General features: G+C 32.8%; 1 protein-coding gene across 1 annotated transcript in view; it reads right to left on the bottom strand.

Annotated features, from left to right (window-relative positions):
- Positions 1-383: 383 nt before the first annotated feature.
- Positions 384-18,671, bottom strand: part of LOC128998145 (leucine-zipper-like transcriptional regulator 1) — a 64,567-nt gene continuing 46,279 nt past the window's right edge. Inside the window, exons 12-15 of the mRNA XM_054424148.1 lie at positions 16,549-16,727; positions 11,401-11,550; positions 6,729-6,863; positions 384-3,057 (exon numbers count right to left, since the gene is read on the bottom strand). Of these exons, the coding sequence (XP_054280123.1) occupies positions 2,920-3,057; positions 6,729-6,863; positions 11,401-11,550; positions 16,549-16,727 (602 nt within the window). The 3' untranslated portion in view covers positions 384-2,919. The remainder of the gene's footprint in view (positions 3,058-6,728; positions 6,864-11,400; positions 11,551-16,548; positions 16,728-18,671) is intronic.

The following is an 18,671-nucleotide window of genomic DNA, read 5'->3' as shown; positions in this document are numbered from 1 at the left end:
CAGATTTCAAAATGGAATTTAACACATGTCTTGCCACAACAACTAAACAATCTATATTTTTTAGCAAGTTTTTTGCTGGTAGATATTGTTAATCGCTATAGAAAAAATTAAGTTTCACTAATGCAAATCAAATTCCTGAAATAAATAGCTACAGAAAATTGTTGTTTACTCACTAAACTGGTCTATTAACTGTAAAATCACTTGAAATATTTTGACACATCAATTTACCTATACTGGAAGGTCACGCTTACTATCATTCTATGAAATTGTTTTTTAAAATACCTATCTTAAATATTAATTCAAGTTTAATGAGAATTGATTTAATTAAGAACATGAGTTTATCTAAAATCAAACTAGTCAAGTGGTATATAACACTCAATCGATACAAGGAAAAAACATACATTTTTATTTAACAATAATCATCTTACAATGAAATAGGTTTTGTTTGATCACAATAACAGTTATACCTAGAGGTTAATACTTAATACATCGCCAAATGATAGTTACAAAATCATACATTTATCAGTTCATTAAAAGACAAGGACATACACAGCTAAACAATCTGGGAAAAAACTAAATTTGACATCATAACATTAGGAAGGTGGACTGCATTACAATTTTAATAAGCTTTCTAATACTTTCTGAATCAATAATACATTTATCCCTAAGTTAGATTAAAGAATAATAATTGGGCTTTTTTCCATAAAATCATATCTTAAATAAATATAAAATAAATGCATAAACTGTTAAAACAGTAGTTATTTGTTTAAAACCTCTCTTGAAAATAACTTATAAATAATTTTTTTCTAACATTTCTATAGCGCACATTATTAAAATTAACAATAAATATTTTTTAAATTAGCTTACTACTAGGTTTTTGACATAGCATATACATTTGAATTTAAAATAATTGAAAGACACATTTGAAGCTGTCTGGGGTTTTCTTGTACTACTGTACTTAGGACTATATTAAATATTTTATCATATACAAACATTTAATATAATAATAAATATTAAACAACACAAAACCGTATCTCCCTAAATCGCAATGAACCTTAGAGTAGTGAAGGAGTTGTAAATAGCAATACTCTGTGAAGAGACATCCTGCAAATGGGAGCGATTGTAACAATGGTATAGAAGTTTTAGAGCTTTTTGGACCACCAGGTCAGTGCTCTACATATGAAATCCTTGGGTAGTAAAGGCAGAAGGTCAAGCAGAGCACAAATCAATGTCTAGTCTCTCCATGTTCTCTAAGCAGGAGAGAAGTGTCGGAATGTTGAGAATTGGATAATGTACAAGTGGCAGCTGAATCTTGGCTGTCACCAGGAACAAATGACTAAATCTGCTGTTATCTCAACCTATCGATAGCACACTGGACGGATATTTCCATGATCAAAGAAACAACAAAATCATTCTTGACTCTGTAAATAATGCAACAATTAAAAATGTTAATACATTTCATAACCATTAATAACACGTTTATAAATTAATCTTTTTCAACCATTTTATAAGTACAATTCTTATGTTCATAGCAAGTCTAAAACATCCTTTATTACCAACTGATTGATTTGAATGACTTCCTGTATCCATCCAAAGTTTTTGACGGTGAAAATCTGCAGCCTTTCTTGCAAAGACTTTTTTTAGAGACGATTCAGAATCAGGTTGTGAAGAAAATCCAGCAAAGAACTCAGAACACACTCACTGTGACAATGGTATCAAGGCTTTTTAGGCTGAGAGTACAGTCCATTTCATGTCACCATACAAGCAAACCGTTGTCATGGAAGGTATGACTAGGCAGCCTTGCAGCCAGTTCATGCCATGGCAAAAAAGAAATCTTCATATTTGGCTTAAAGTGAATCTATATCCTGGTGTAATGTGGAAATAGCTTAGAAGAAATGCTTATTAGCCAGGAGAAACTCAGGAGAAAATGTTTAGTTGAAAAAGTACCTACTTCATAAACGCTCTCAAAGAAAATTTAATAAAAAAATTGAATTTTTTAGACACAAAAATATTTGTGTCTAAATTTTTTGAAAGGTCTAGTAATTTTAAAGTCCTTAGCCCTGGATTTTTCTCCAGGCCAAGGGCCTTTAACCTGCCTTGGACACTGTTATGTCCTACCTAAATGGGGGTATTGCAGTAGAGTTTTGTCCCTCTAAGATGTTCTTTCCTTCTAGATAAGAGCGTCAGAATTTTTTTTCCCTTCGCTGGAAATTTTACATAAAAAGAAACTGCATGCAGCTACCTAAACAAGAGCCAGATGTCATTTGAGAGTAAGGAGGTGCGATCTGCAATCATGAACAATAGTTAACGTCAATTTAATCATCTTAACACAAATTTTAAATTACGATGACATCTGAGAAGTTCAGTGAGCCAACTACGGAGAGCGAACAGGCCTAATGGTAGGCCGTGCAACTTCTGTTTGTGACATGCTGGGTCTGAATCCCATCAATCACCAATGGATTTGATCTAGTTTAGAGATCATTCCTCAGCCCTCTAGGCTTAGACTGAAGTTAAGTGTAAAACGTTTCCAGGCTAGAGTTTAGCATTTTAGGATGTGAAGGTGGGACATAAGAAGAAGTGAACCAACCACTAAAGGCCTGTTTTCTGTCAACGTTTCAGTTACATAGATGCAACAGGGACAATCCTTCTTCATTTTGATCGATTCTGTCAAAATTGTTCAGAGCGTAAATCGTTAGAAAAGAAAAACAACACTTCTCGTTAAGAGTAAATATTCCATCAGGTGAAAGTTGTAGCCATTTTTAGAATGAAAATGGGCAAAGTTGTTTTGAGCCACAACAGAGTGTAGGCATACTGATGTCAAAGGGTTAGAGAACGTCCGTCAGTCGAAGGTGATGCAAGATAGAGAGTGAGTATTCATGACAGTGGGGATGAGAGTTTCTTGACCCTCCGAAAATGAGGTCAGTAGGTCTCACTACTCAGACTTATACTGGACATGTCTTGGCACATCTTGCTGTCGGACATGTCGTCTGCAAGAGCTGTCAGAATGTCCAAGAGAAGCTCTTGGCTCAATAGCCGAATCTTGGGCAGACGCGCGACCTGAAAAAATAAAATTATCTGTCACACAAAATTACACACAATTGTACAAACTGTATTTGCATATAAAACTAGAAGAATCTGTAGGAATTTATTTGTATTAAGTAAATTACCTTAACTTCATTTCTCTTATTACTTTTTGCATAGTAAAGTATAGATTTATATGAGTAGTTTGATCAAATTGGCCAAATAGAATCAATCATACAGAGTCGTTCTACAAGTTAGGCGAAATTCTCAACAACAATTTTTGTGAGAGTGAGGATAATATAGCTCCACCTGAGTGTTTGCAGGATTTCCTGAACGCTTCTTAAACTCTGAGCCCTTAATTATATTACAAAAGTCAGTTAAACCCATTGACTTCTTTTGTATCGACCTCTGGATATTTATAGGCTCCTTCTGAGCACTCATGTTAAACACCAAAGTTATCTTGGCCCAATCCAAAATTTCAATGGCGACCATTTTAGTTTTAAAATTTAAATTACATATAATGGCTGATTTTTTGCGAATTTCGCATAGGGAATAACCTATTACTGTAGGTCTCATGGTAAGACTTGGACCCGGGACCAATTTATTTGTTCATTTTGATGTCCCTAGAAGCCAGTTCCACCATCCGTTCAAATTCATATTTATATATATATATATATTTAAATATATACACATACATATACAGTATATACAGAGTGATCAACTCAAGGAGGCCACCATTGGGATATCGGAAACGGTAAGAATTAGAGAAAACTTTGAATGGGGGACATTCCTTTATTTTTTGTGGCAGTTAAAAAAATGATTTTATTTTTTAAAAATTCAGCTGCCATTTTCCAAAATGGCGCCCAAATTTGATATTTCTTATGGAACACCCTATATTATCATGTTTTCGGATAGAACAAGCAATTTTAAAACTTTTTTATTCTTGACATTTTTTCGATAAACCCACTCGTTTAGGAGCTACAGCCTATGGAAAAATGACTTCCAGTGTACATTTTACATCATGTAGTTTCTTAACAAGTAGGTTTATAGCGAAAATGGGAAGAGTAAATAAGTAAAATAAGTCTTAAAATTGCATCTACATTCCAAAAATACCAAAAAGTTCGTTAAAAATTTTAATTCTATTATTTCAAAAATGATGGCCATTTTCCAAAATGGCGGCGAACTTCAAAAAAGGAAAACTGTGTATTTTATGGTCTTTATGGAATGTGGATGCAATATCAAGACTAATTTGACTTATTTACTCTTCACATTTTCGCTATAAACCTACTTGTTTAGGAGCTACATGATGTAAAATGTGCACCAGAAGTCATTTTTTCCATAGGCTGTAACTCCCAAACTAGTGGGTTTATCGAAAAAAAATGCCAAGAATAAAAAAGTTTTTAAATTGCATATTCTATCAGAAAACATGATAAAATATAGGGTGTTCCATAAGAAATTTCATATTTGGCCGCCATTTTGGAAAATGGCGGCTGAATTTCAAAAAAATAGTCATATTTTTAACTGCCAAAAAAATAAAGGAATGTCCCCCATTCAAAGTTTTCTCTAATTCTTACCGTTTCCGATATCCCAATGGTGGCCTCCTTGAGTTGATGAACCTGTATACTGTTTATTTATACAGGGTTATTGATATAAGTGTGCCAGCTATTTTATTCGAAAGTTATGAGTTATGAGAGATATAGGCTAACAAAATGTTAAATTGTAACTTGCCTTTGATTTTTTAATTAACAAATTTTGGTCCAGTTGAAAAAATAATTTTAGCCGCCATTTTTCCAATATGGCCACCAACTTTGATTTTTCTAATGGAAGAACCTATATATTTTGATTGTTTTGGAAGGTAAATTCAATTTAAACATGTTTTTATTCTTGGCATTCTTTCTCTAACACTTAAAGGGGGAGGGGGTATGGCATAGCATTATTCTGTCATATGTGGGAAGGAACGCACACATATTCCTCTTTAAAAATGCAAAAATAAGTAAAATGATATCTAAATCAGTTAGTTGTATAAAAAGATAGGTCCACGTATCTTTTTATTCTTCATTATTAGTAACAATCTTGTTTGTTTGTACAGTCTAACCTTGATATAACGAACCTCGATATAACGAATTCCTTGATATAAAGATTTTTTTTAATCCCCTAGAACTCTCCATAAGACACAATGTATATTTTACCTCTACATAACGAACAAACCATAACAACGACCTTGATTTAACGAATTTTTCGTGATTTCGGCTAAAATAAGACACCTCAATATAACAAATTTATCATTGTCAGAACCTCTATATTGCGAATTTAACCTCTGCATAACGAATTGTCTACGTCTTTCCCTCGATATAACAAATCCCCCACCCAATTATTGTTTTGGGAAAATCTGTTTCTTTATCAAATGAAATGGTAAGGTCACGTCATCGCTTGCGCTAACATTCGTCTACTCCGTTTTACATCTTTGTCTGCTGTCGCTGCGCGCGCTATGTTGCAACTGAGAACTGAACTGATGTCATTCACTGAGGACTGATGACGACGTAATGTTTAGCAAGCTGTGATTGGGCGATATGGGATAACTATTATGAATTGTACAACTTTTGGATGAAGAGAAAACTAAGAAAGAATATAAAAACAAAACCAAAGAGAAAGAATAGCAACATCGTTATCTTAACATTCCTTTTACGAGTGTTTTTATTATCCTTAAGTTGGCTATGATTATACACTTTTATAATGACTTATCTAATAATTGATTGTTTTCAATACGATTTGTTTCAACTAGCAACACCAATGCTATAGTTAGTGATTATTATTGACATTCCTCTGTTGTGATAAATCAGTACTGTACCGTAAGTAGCCTACCGGCCTATCACGAGCAGTAGCTTACAAAACTTTCTACTACTGTTTTGTTTTGTTCTTTACATGGTTTATGACTACGCAATACAGTGTTTGGCTAGGTTTTAGGAGGGTTAGAACAAGCTGTGATTTTAAACTTACAGTTTTTAACCTGTACCAAGGTCAATGCTATTGTCATGATTGCGCAACATTCAAGATCCCTCCCCTTTATTTTTCCGGATAATTTAGGTTCTACTGTACAATGTAAACACTGTGCTGTAAAGTATTGTAGCGTAGCCTATGCTACTTTAATTGTATTTTAATGAGGTAAAATCCCGACCTATATTGACCGACGCTGGTTCTGAACCTCGACTTAGCGAAATTCCTGCAAACTTAACCTCGATATAACGAACCTCGTTTTAACAAAATTCTTGATATAACGAATATTCAGTTCGGTCCCTTCACATTCGTTATACTGAGGTTGGACTGTATTAATTTTGGTTTTATCATAAAAAGATAACTAAACAAAAGTCATTACAAGTGTAATGGTTTATTTAAATCTATATTCCACTAGCAAAATTATGCTTAAGCTGTTATTAAAGTCTACAACGATCGAGTTACGTAACGCAAGGGGGGAAGGGATTTTTCAAGTGTTACGGTGCGTTACATAGAGAAGGGGGGGGTTTAAAATTACGAAAAAGTGTGTTACCTAATATGTGTATGGCCCGTTATTCCTTAAAAGAGGGCACAACTTAAGAATGGAAAACCCCATATGTTATGAAAAGTTTTAAGTAAATAATAAAGTTGGACTAATTTTTATATTTACTTTTCACAAAAAAAAGCAAAATTAAAAAAAAAAACTTAATTCTCACCTTAGGAAAATGATGGACGATCAAATTCAAGGAATATTTCTTCATGTCTGTAGCTTGCATTCTATCAGCAGCTTCCAAGATTTGGATTACGTTTTCAAAAGTAACATTCATTTCTAGGTTTTGCTTGCAGAATGCCTAAAAATCAATAATAAATAAACGATACAGTATTTGTTTACTTTAGGGGCTTCTACCGAATTTTGAAAAAAATGGTTTTTTCTCATTATTTGGCCTATTTTGAACACTTTGTAGGCCTACATTTGGCACTTTTGGGGCAAACGCCTATTTCACCCTGAAAATCACGTTTGAAAATTGCAAAAAGTGCTAAAAATTTGCGTAGTTTTTTTTAACCTTTAAGTTAATGTGTTTTTACTATTACTAAGAACCTACAGAATTAAATATAATCCAACCTAACTTTATCTAATCTAACCTAACCTAACTTAACCTAACCTAACCCAACCCTACCTAACCAATGCTTGACCAAAAGCCTGACACTTGTTTAACTAATTTGACGAGATCTATTGTAAACAATGTATTTACTTAATGGTCAATAAATTTCTTATTCTTATTCTTATGCCGAAAATAGCGGATTTTTAGTTAAACCAATAGTCCATGAGCCAATTGATATTTTGGTACCACCTGGGGTGGCAAGTGCTATCAATGTTTTTCTTGTATAGTTTTATGTGTAGATCAAGAATATATGTGATAGCAATGCATAAGTAGTAGCTTTATGTACGAAAAGTAAGTTTTATATAACAAAATTGAATTTTTTCTCAAAAAATTGAATTTTCTCTCATACATTGGTAAGAAGACACCAGTCAAGGTGGCACGTGCTATTAACGTTTTTCTTGTGTAGTTTTATGTGTAGATCAAGAATATATGTGATAGCAATGCATAAGTAGTAGCTTTATGTACAAAAAAGTGGGTTTTATACAACAAAATTGATTTTTTTCTCAAAAAATTGTATTTTGTCTCATTTGTATGAGGGTACCAGTCAAGGTGGCACATGCTATCAATGTTTTTTTTATATGGTTTAAAGTATAGATCAAGAATATATGTGATAGCAATGCATAAGTAGTACCTTTATGTACAAAAAGTAGGTTTTATATAACAAAATTGAATTTTTTTCAAAAAATTGAATTTTGTCTCATACATTGGTAAGAAGACACCAGTCAAGGTGGCACGTGCTATCAATGTTTTTCTTGTATAGTTTTATGTGTAGATCAAGAATATATGTGATAGCAATGCATAAGTAGTAGCTTTATGTACAAAAAAGTGGGTTTTATACAACAAAATTGATTTTTTTCTCAAAAAATTGTATTTTGTCTCATTTGTATGAGGGTACCAGTCAAGGTGGCACATGCTATCAATGTTTTTTTTATATGGTTTAAAGTATAGATCAAGAATATATGTGATAGCAATGCATAAGTAGTACCTTTATGTACAAAAAGTAGGTTTTATATAACAAAATTGAATTTTTTTCAAAAAATTGAATTTTGTCTCATACATTGGTAAGAAGACACCAGTCAAGGTGGCACGTGCTATCAATGTTTTTCTTGTATAGTTTTATGTGTAGATCAAGAATATATGTGATAGCAATGCATAAGTAGTAGCTTTATGTACAAAAAAGTGGTTTTTATACAACAAAATTGATTTTTTTCTCAAAAAATTGTATTTTGTCTCATTTGTATGAGGGTACCAGTCAAGGTGGCACATGCTATCAATGTTTTTTTTATATGGTTTAAAGTGTAGATCAAGAATATATGTGATAGCAATGCATTAGTAGTACCTTTATGTACAAAAAGTAGGTTTTATATAACAAAATTGATTTTTTTTCAAAAAATTGAATTTTGTCTCATATATTGGTAAGAAGACACCAGTCAAGGTGGCACGTGCTATCAATGTTTTTCTTGTATAGTTTTATGTGTAGATCAAGAATATATGTGATAGCAATGCATAAGTAGTAGCTTTATGTACAAAAAAGTGGGTTTTATACAATAAAATTGAATTTTTTCTCAAACAATTTTATTTTGTCTCATTTGTATGAAGGTACCAGTCAAGGTGGCGCATGCTATCAATGTTTTTTTATATAGTTTTATGTGTAGATCAAGAATATATGTGATAGCAATGCATAAGTAGTAGCTTTATGTAAAAAAATAGGTTTTTATATAACAAAATTGAATTTTTCTAAAAAAATTGAATTTTGTCTCATTTATTTGTAAGAAGGTACTAGTCAAGATAAAGTTCAAGACAACCATGAAGATAACGTTACATAAAAAGAATATGAGGAACTGTTTCATTAAATTACTAAAACTACTTTATTTCTTACCCAAACACCTGTAAAGGGCATAAACTGACATATTCATTAAAGAAATAATTAAAGAATTCAATAGCTAATCTTGTGTTCTTTACCAGTTATACCCTATATAATGTCATAACATTATAATTATATAAATATAATATACAATATATATATTACAAATATCAATAGGTATGTTAATTTGGTGCTAGACTGGACGGGCTCATTTAAGACGACTTGATGTTTTGAAGCATGGAGCCAGAACGCACTCCAGTCCATATAGCGAATAAAAAGTAAGACATACGGACAAAAGTAAATACGCTTTGTTTTAGATATTGGAGAAAAGAACAACATTTACATTAAACAATTTTTCATTGGAACGTTTTGAATCAATCTTCATGCCAAAAACATGTTGTTAAAACAAAAGTTTTGATATTTTCAAATTTAAAATGATTATTTTAAGAAAAAGCTTTTACATAGATAATGCTATAATGTAAGTTTATGATACACATACAAAACTTAATAAAAAAACATACAAGAAAAACTTTGATAGCACGTGCCGCCACTTTGACTAGGACCTTTCAACAAATTTATCAGAAAATTTACATTTTTTGAGAAAAAAAATCCTTTTTAAAATATAACAATCTATTTTTTTACATAAAGGTACTTCTTATGCATTGCTATCACATATATCCTTAATGTAAACATAAAACGATACAAAAAAACATGGATTGCACGTGCCACCTTGACTGGTAACTTCTTACAAAAATATGAGACAAAAACAATTTTTTTGAAAAAAATTCAATTTTGTTATATAAAAACCTACTTTTTTGTACATAAAAGCTACTACTTATGCAACGCTATCACATATATTCTTGATCTACACATAAAACTATACAAGAAAACCATTGATAGCACGTGCCACCTTGACTGGTGTCTTCTTACCAATATATGAGACAAAATTCAATTTTTTGAGAAAAATTCAATTTTGTTATATAAAAACCTATTTTTTTACATAAAGCTAGTACTTATGCATTGCTATCACATATATTCTTGATCTACACTTTAAACCATATAAAAAAACATTGATAGCATGTGCTACCTTGACTGGTACCTTCATACAAATGAGACAAAATACAATTTTTTGAGAAAAAAATCAATTTTGTTATATAAAACCCACTTTTTTGTACATAAAGCTACTACTTATGCATTGCTATCACATATATCCTTCATCTACACATAAAACTATACAAGAAAAACATTAATAGCACGTGCCACCTTTACTGGTGTCTTCTTACCAATGTATGAGACAAAATTAAATTTTTTGAGAAAAAATTCAATTTTGTCATATAAAACCTACTTTTTTGTACATAAAGCTACTACTTATGCATTGCTATCACATATATTCTTGATCTACACATAAAAATATGCAAGAAAAACATTGATAGCACTTGCCACCCCAGGTGGTACCAATTAAGGTCATTTTTAGGTTTGGCTCATGGACTACAAGGTTAGGTTAACTTACGTTAGGTTAGGTTAGGTTAGGTTAGGTTAGGTTAGGTTAGTTAAGGTTAGTTAAGGTTAGGTCAGGTATGGCTAATTTATTAAGTTATTATTTAAATCAATTAGCCTAAAATCACCTGAATATTTTAAATCTAACCTAACCTAACTTAACCTTACGTAAACTAACCTAACTATAATTTAAACTAATCTAACCTAACCTAACCTAACTTAACTTAACCTAACCCAATCCTTCCTAACCTAACCCAACCCTACCTAACCAATGCTTAGGTTAGCAATATGCCGAAAATAGCGGATTTTTAGTTAAACCAATTAAAAAGGTTAGGTTAGGTTAGGCTAGGTTAAGTTAGGTTAGTTTAAATATACATCTGCTTATTACTAAAATAATTAAACACATTTAAAGAAAGGTAAGGGGGGAAAACCCAGATTTTCTAAGTAAAAATGGCAATTGCTGAAAAATTTTCACGATTTTCAAACGCGATTTTCAGGGTGAAATAGGCGTTGCCCCAAAAGTGTCAAATGTAAAAAGTGTTCAAAATAGGCCAAATAATGAGAAAAAACATTTTTTTCAAAATTCGTTAGAAGCCCCTAAAGTAAACAAATACCAACGATACAAAAGTGTTAGGTTGGTAGCGGAAATTGTTCAAATGTTTGAACTTAATGCCTAACTGACCAAAGCATAAAACTCCTCACAAGTTGTACAAGCCAACTATGGAACTTGCCAGCCCTTGGAGTTCTATGGTTTATTCGGGTTGATTATGAAGTGCTGACAGAGATATACATTGGTCAAAACTGCAGTCTTTAGAGCTACAGCAAAAGAATGTTGACTATTGGAGAACTATGAAATATAAATACCTGTAGCCTATTGTTGGTAAATCCATAAAAGTAAGGAGCACTGAAGAGGTACAAAGAATCTTCTGGAGGCATGTTCACATCTGCATAGTAAATGTATCGAAGTAAAGAGTCGAATGATTGCCGTGAAGGAACCATCTCACCAATTTGTATCTAAAAAAAACATAGCCTAATTCTTGTATGTGAAAGGATACGTACCTTTGTCCATCTTTAGTCTTGGGGATTACTAGTTTCGGGTCAAAGACCCATTCCAGATCCAAAATATCAAGTTGTAGTCCATGAAATCCAACAGACATATTCTTTAATATATAAATACACGTTGATAAATAAAGTTTACATTTTAACTAGGGATGGACGAGATTGGATTTTTAGTTCGAGACGAGACGAGACGAGATTTTTTATTTCTCATAAAATTTCGAGACGAGATCGAGACGGGATTTCCTTTCTCATACACAACGGGAAATGCACGTTCAAAATTTTTACCTGATTTTGTAACATTGTTAGATGACTGTTCAAATACAAAAATAATGATAATAGGCAAGAATATTTACAATCTTTTATTAAAAAACATCAGTATAACATTTTTTTATTAATCACGCCTAACTTATTAAAAAATGATTAGGAAACATAGTGATATCAGTTAGGTAGTTCAACTTATCCTAAAATAAAATAAATCATAAAATAAAAGCAATACCTATTAATTTTTATAAAATAGTTACTTGTTTTGACTTTTTATAGTAATAAATTATTCCTCACACTGCTTACACTTAACAAAACTTCTCAAATGTTATTAAAGTAATATTATTAAAATAATTAACCCTAGCAGTGGCCAATGTTAGAAGTGGGGAATGGCCAACCCATTTTGGCGATTTTGCAGACCATTTTTTGAAAATTCGTAAAAATTCAACCATACAAGTAAACCTAGCCAACCTCATATTCATTTTGTTCGGAAAGAACAGGAGAATCTAGAAATAGTAATATCATAATGATTTAGACAGTGTATTTTATCGGTAAAGTGAAAAAAATAAAAAAAATTGAATTTTTTTTTTGAAATTTCAAAAGCGGCCTCTGCATTTTTTTTCTACGGATTTTTTTATGGGAAATTCATTATATACATTTTGTAGACAATCTAATTCCCTACATAGAAATATATAACATGTTAGGAAAATATTTTTTTTTATAAGTTTTTGGGGCGAAATATAATGACAAACGGAGAACCGAAAAAATTGAAAACCGTACAGTGTTAGTTTATGTTGTAAAAAGTTCTATAATATATGTGTATACTAATAATGATATATACATGTTTGTAAAGCTAATGAAGTAAGGAATCAAAAAAAGTCATAAAGTTTATGGTAAAAATAATTTTTTACCTATAAACATACGTATATAAAATAATGTTTTTATATTTTAGCGATTTCTCGAGAAAGTACTTAGTATACAACTTTTGTACCAAATTTGTTTACTTCAAACCAACATAATAATCTTGTACTGTATTCAATTACCTACATAAAAATGTATAACATGTTAGAAATATTTTTTTTTTGTAGGTACGTAATAGGGACATAATAATACAATAACCGCAAAACCGCAAATAAGTGTAAACTATAGCCTACAGTGTTTGCTTGTGTTGTGAAACATTATGTAGGCTGATGATATGTAGCCTACATATTTGTAAAGCTAATGAAGTAAGGAATCCAAAAAAAGTCATAAGTATGATGGTAAAAAGTTATTTTCACCTATGATTATGTATCAATTTGAGAACGTTTTGAATTTTTTGCGCATTTCCAGAAAATGGAGTGTACAGTATTTAGTAGCCTATATAATTTTTTTACAAAATTTTTTACACCCAAACCAATATAAACATGTTGTAGTGTATTCATTTACCTTTATAAAAATGTATAACACCTTGGGTAAATCATTATATAGCATATATAGCACCTCTGAATGTCAGAATCGTCATTTTTGAACATGATGCTAACAAAATACAGTAGTAGGCCTATTTAGTATAGGCTATAACTTTTTTACAAAATTTTTTACCCCCAAACAATTATAAACATGTTGTAGTGTATTCATTTACCTTTATAAAAATGTATAACACCTTGGGTATATCATTATATAGGTACAACAATCTCTGAATGTCAGAATCGTCATTTTAGGACATGATGCTAACAAAATACAACCTTTTATGAACACTATTTCACACAATTCAGTAATATTTATGCATGAAGATTACTGTTATACACACACACAACACTTCACTAACACTAACACTACGAAACTAATAACATATTTAGTAATAAATCGCGGATAAAACTATTACGGCAACAACACAAACAAACAATGGCAATACAAGACAGCTGACAGACTGTAGCAGTAATGACTCACTTGTCGTCTACATGCGAGCATACAGAAATAACCCTGAGTGCAGGGCTGCCACTCTCTGAATCTAAATTTCTTCCTCTTCAAAATGATATACTATATGACTAGTAATAATAACTTTCACTGTATATAATTCGTATTTTCCATACTGTCACCAGACGACTGTTGGCCATTTGTTAGAAATTTCGAAAACAGCTGTTTTCATAAAATCGTACCGATTGTGCAATCAATATTTAGTTATAAATATCACTACCACAATGAAGATAAAATCAATGGCTATCCAGTGGTACCACCCGCAATATCCCAAGACGAAAATTACCCGAGCAGGGTAATGCCAAACAAGACGTGTTTTGCCAGTTCCCAAGTGTCGGCTGCTAAAGTCGTACCGCGCCAAAATTTCATTTGATTTCTAATCGTCGTGACATTGTTATATACCTGCTACAGAGTTTGTTTATGTAATCAAATGAAAGTTCAGAATGTGATCTTTCGAATGGTATATATATTATTCTCATCTGAGTTGATTGTAAGTGTTTTTTTTACCGTTAAAAAAATTTCGGCCCATACCGTCACCAGACGACATTGGCCATTCTAAGCATCAACGTCATACCGTCACCAGGCGACGGTTGGCCACTGCTAGGGTTAAAGTAATATTTACATTTAAAGAATTAATTAAATAAGAACGCCTTCGCAAAGGAAACGCAACTACAACACGCTCCTGTATTGCCGGTATTGCGTTGACTTTCTGCAGGCGTTTTTAATTTTTTTTTTCTCGTCTCGATAAAAATCTCGGTCAAAAAGAGATCTTGTCTCATGTAACGAGATTTAAAATTTCCCGAAAATTTCCCGAAATTTTGAGACTTGACCATCCCTAATTTTAACGTTAAAATGTGTACCTAGGTTTTCACAAACGATAGGTTGGCCACATTTAAGCACAAAACAAATGGCGCTTAGTAATCCCAATCCCCAAACTACTGTTTTAAGACTGAAGACGAACAAAGATATGTTACCTATACAGGATGTAGAAAAGTCGCAAAGCGGTTAAATATTTAAAAAATAATAAAGATAGAGCTACCAAACTTAGATCAAAGTTACTAGTCATAAAAACTATTTTAAAACAATATTCAGGGATGTGTTACCTTCTCGGGGGGAAGGCCCACTAGGAATCGGATGAAAATCTTAAATTTAATCATAGCTTACACATCAAATAAAAGTTTATGTTAATAAAATACAACACCGCAAAAACCCAAACTTAAACGGACAATCGAGTCAAAAATGGCAGTTGTTCAAAGATTTCTTGAATTTGCTATGCAATGATACGCTTCCTACTAGGAGGGGCGCCCGCTTGAAGGTAGAAGAACATCATAAATGTAAGCATAGGTCGATTTGCTCATCACAAATTTGAGCTCAAAAGAACAACTGAGTCAAAAATGGCAGCCGCTTAAAGATTTCTTGAATTTGCAATTTGGAATCTGCCATTTTTGACTCAGTTATTCTTTTTAGCTCAAATTTACAGCATTAGATTTTCTACTTATTTCTCGTGGGCCTAAAGAAGTTCCATAAAAATGTGAATTTTTATGTCATAGGTTATACCAATTTATACAGTTTATTATAAAATGGTCAAAAGTATATTAAAACTTTCCGGGATATTTTACCACCCTGTACATATTCGTACAATCAGCCTTGATGGTAAGCATGTTTAAAATAATTCTTAGCTCAAAATGTTTATTTTCTTTTCCAATAGGAATTTTCAGATGCTTTATGAATGCATAGCTTATCAATAACATTAACAATATTCTGATTTAAAACAGAGACATCATTATTTATTTGAACATTTTTAAATTGTTACAGTAAGGGGGGGTTTTTATTTCACATCCTAGGCTTTACCTCAGAACCGTTTCAAACACAAAATACAGAGTGTCCACAAAGGAATACCGGGATTTTAAACGGCCGTTGCCTAGGGACATTTAAAGATAATTAAACAATTTGAACCTCAAATTGAAGGGGAAAGAATAAAGTTTTACCCTTCAGTTTTTTCAGGCTTCCTTGCACTGATTATAGCACGCAAAGTAGTTAATTGATGCATTTACTTACTTTTGCCACACTCACTTTACTTTGCCGCACTCCAGTATTCCAACCAAACAATACAAAACAGTGTGCTTTAATAGGTACTTAATAAGGAGTGTACGCTTGAGAATAAGTTGGCAACACTTAAAGTTACTACGACTATGATCATGTGGTGCAGCGTTTCAACCACAGCCTTTAAGTATTGATACTACGACTTAACCTGTTGTTTTGTGTTAACATTCTATTTTCGTTCAACGCTTGGATTTAACCTAACCTAACACGTGTTGTTTCGTGTTTGAAAGACTAATTATTTCTATGATTTATAGTAACTGTAGGAAAAATATAATGTGTAACGTGAGTGCAAAGTGCCTTTGCAGCACTCAAAAAACTTTCCACACTTGCCTGCGGTTCGTGCGTAAACATTTCTCACATCGCACTAGTTACACAAATAACCATTCCCATACTTTCCAAAAATTTTGAAAGAATTAATAGAATTCAGAATTTCATCATCCTGGACACCATATGTGGTTTACATGTTTGATCCAAATCTAGAAGTACAAACAACAAGAAAAACTATTGTGGTCCTGGACTAGACTAATGGAAATAGCTACTTACCTGTTAAGACTCTTTAAACTGGAAATTTCATAAAACTATTAAATGTTACACGTGATTTTTCAAATAAAAAAATGTTCATAATGGTTCACTTACATGTACAACATTGTCCACAGGCATAAACGATCTGAACATAGCTTCAAAATAGCTGCAGCGTGCTGCCAGGATAGACTTGTGGGAATGGATGGCTTCCCCATCCAGCATGAGGGTAATGTCACAAAACTCCTTGCCAGAATACTTGAGAAAGCATTCCATATCCTGCTCAAGCGTTGTACCTAAAAAATGAACCAGAAATTGTTTAACATTCTATTACAAGTGTACCAATTATAATGGATCCCCTCTCGGACTGGACCCTTTTCTGAACAAAAAATTTGAAATTAAATGCAAAAATCAAAAGGATACAATCCAAAGCACAAATTATGCACACAAATAGTAAACTATACAAAATAATAAAGGAGTACAGCAACATAGATTAATGATGCTTTCCAACAAAATATTGATAAGAACACCCAAATAATATATTCAGAGTAGGCCCCATCTTAACTGACCTCACATTTAGTGGCGTAGCCAGGTTTGGAGCGCCTTGGGGCAGGGATGGCCCAAGCTGCCCCCCAGTACCTCTCTCAGGCAGTGGGGGGGGGGGGTCCGTTTTTAAAATTAATAACTGTAAACTAGCGTTTTTATGCAATCTAGACATAATAATTTTTAAAACATAGATTGGTATTTTAATTGGGTTTATTATATTTATTTGGGTATACATATACCTATTTGATTAAGGTTTTCAAAAATAAAAACATGAATTTAACCATACTTAGAAATCTCCTCAAAACAGGATAGCTTTACCAAGTGCACGTTAACAGCGGGAACTGAACAAAGGACGCAAATTTACAACAACAATTAATGCCCGTTTGGGCATTATCTAAGGCATAATTGAACAGTACTAACATAATTCCTTTCCTACTTTGATGCCTGCAGTACACTATCGCCGAATGTAGGCGAACTAAGACGAACGCGATAGTGTACACGGTGTGCTCGTGTACATTTGGGGTAGTTCGCACCGCCAACATTCGTGTTCGGGTGCGCTCGCTTTTTTGGCGGTCTCCCGTCACGAATCTAAGGAGACGAACTAGGACGAATGCCGAGCGCAGACGGGCACGAACATAGCCAGTACACACTCGCTGTCATTCGTAGTCACGGACGCTCTCTTTATACAGTATTTACTGCACTGGTTGTGTAGTTAGAGTTACTTTTAGTTTTTGTTATTTAATTATTTTCTACTAGATCTTATATAGATAAATTAATTGTACAAAGTATGGAGTATTCTAATGAGGAAACGCTGTTATTTTTGGAACTATACCATAGTGAGCCTGTTCTGTGGCCGTGGGATAATTAAATGGAATATATACATGTATGCATTATCGTTTAAGAAAACCATTATTTTAATAAAAAAGCAAGCATTAATTTTAAATTATTAAGCCACAGAAGAGAAGAGAAGAGATAGAGAAGTAAGAAACTTAGGATACATTCAAGTGGTGTCTAACACCAAACGAAAATTACAGAACTTTCTCGAATATTCTTCGATGTTAGCGTCCATGTTGCACAAAATTTGGTGGGAATGTTTTGCCCCGAATACGCAATATTGGGTTCAGCACAGTTCGGCCGAAGTTAGCCGATAGTGTACTTGGTTAGTTCGGGATGGTTCGGGCGAATGTTCGGCGATAGTGTACTGGTAGCATGACAGGATATTGTGTGATAACTAAATCAGGGTTTGGTGGGCCTCTGTTCAAAACTTATCACCTCACCACCAGCATACTTTGTAGACATATTTTTAACCACATTCATAGTTCATTATTAGCACTAAACATCAATTCTAAAGAAACAGTGGTGTATTAATAAATTAACAACTCGAATACCACGATAAACATAACCTCACGAATCACTACAGTATTCACTTATTTGACAGATCAGTGATCTCATGCTTGCCGCCCTGGAGCGACTACTCCATTTGCTCCACTGCTCGCATTAACCGATAATCAAACTATCCGCCTTCGCTCATAAAATATTACAGTTCGTTTTAACCGAGATCGGTTCAGTTTAACCACCGCTTTCTAGGAATTTTGGCATTTCCGCTCCTACGCTCAGCGACGGGAACACGCAAAACTCTGCAGGATGTTAGTATAAATAAATGTCCTGTCTTATGACAAAATGGTTGCTTGTAT

Source organism: Macrosteles quadrilineatus, unplaced genomic scaffold (genome assembly GCF_028750875.1).
Source record: "Macrosteles quadrilineatus isolate MER2022 unplaced genomic scaffold, UCM_ALF_1.0 Scaffold_7__1_contigs__length_78375512, whole genome shotgun sequence".
Classification (NCBI taxonomy): Eukaryota; Metazoa; Arthropoda; class Insecta; order Hemiptera; family Cicadellidae; genus Macrosteles; species Macrosteles quadrilineatus.
Note: the sequence above shows the minus strand (reverse complement) of the source record. Positions and strands in the feature narration are given on the sequence as shown.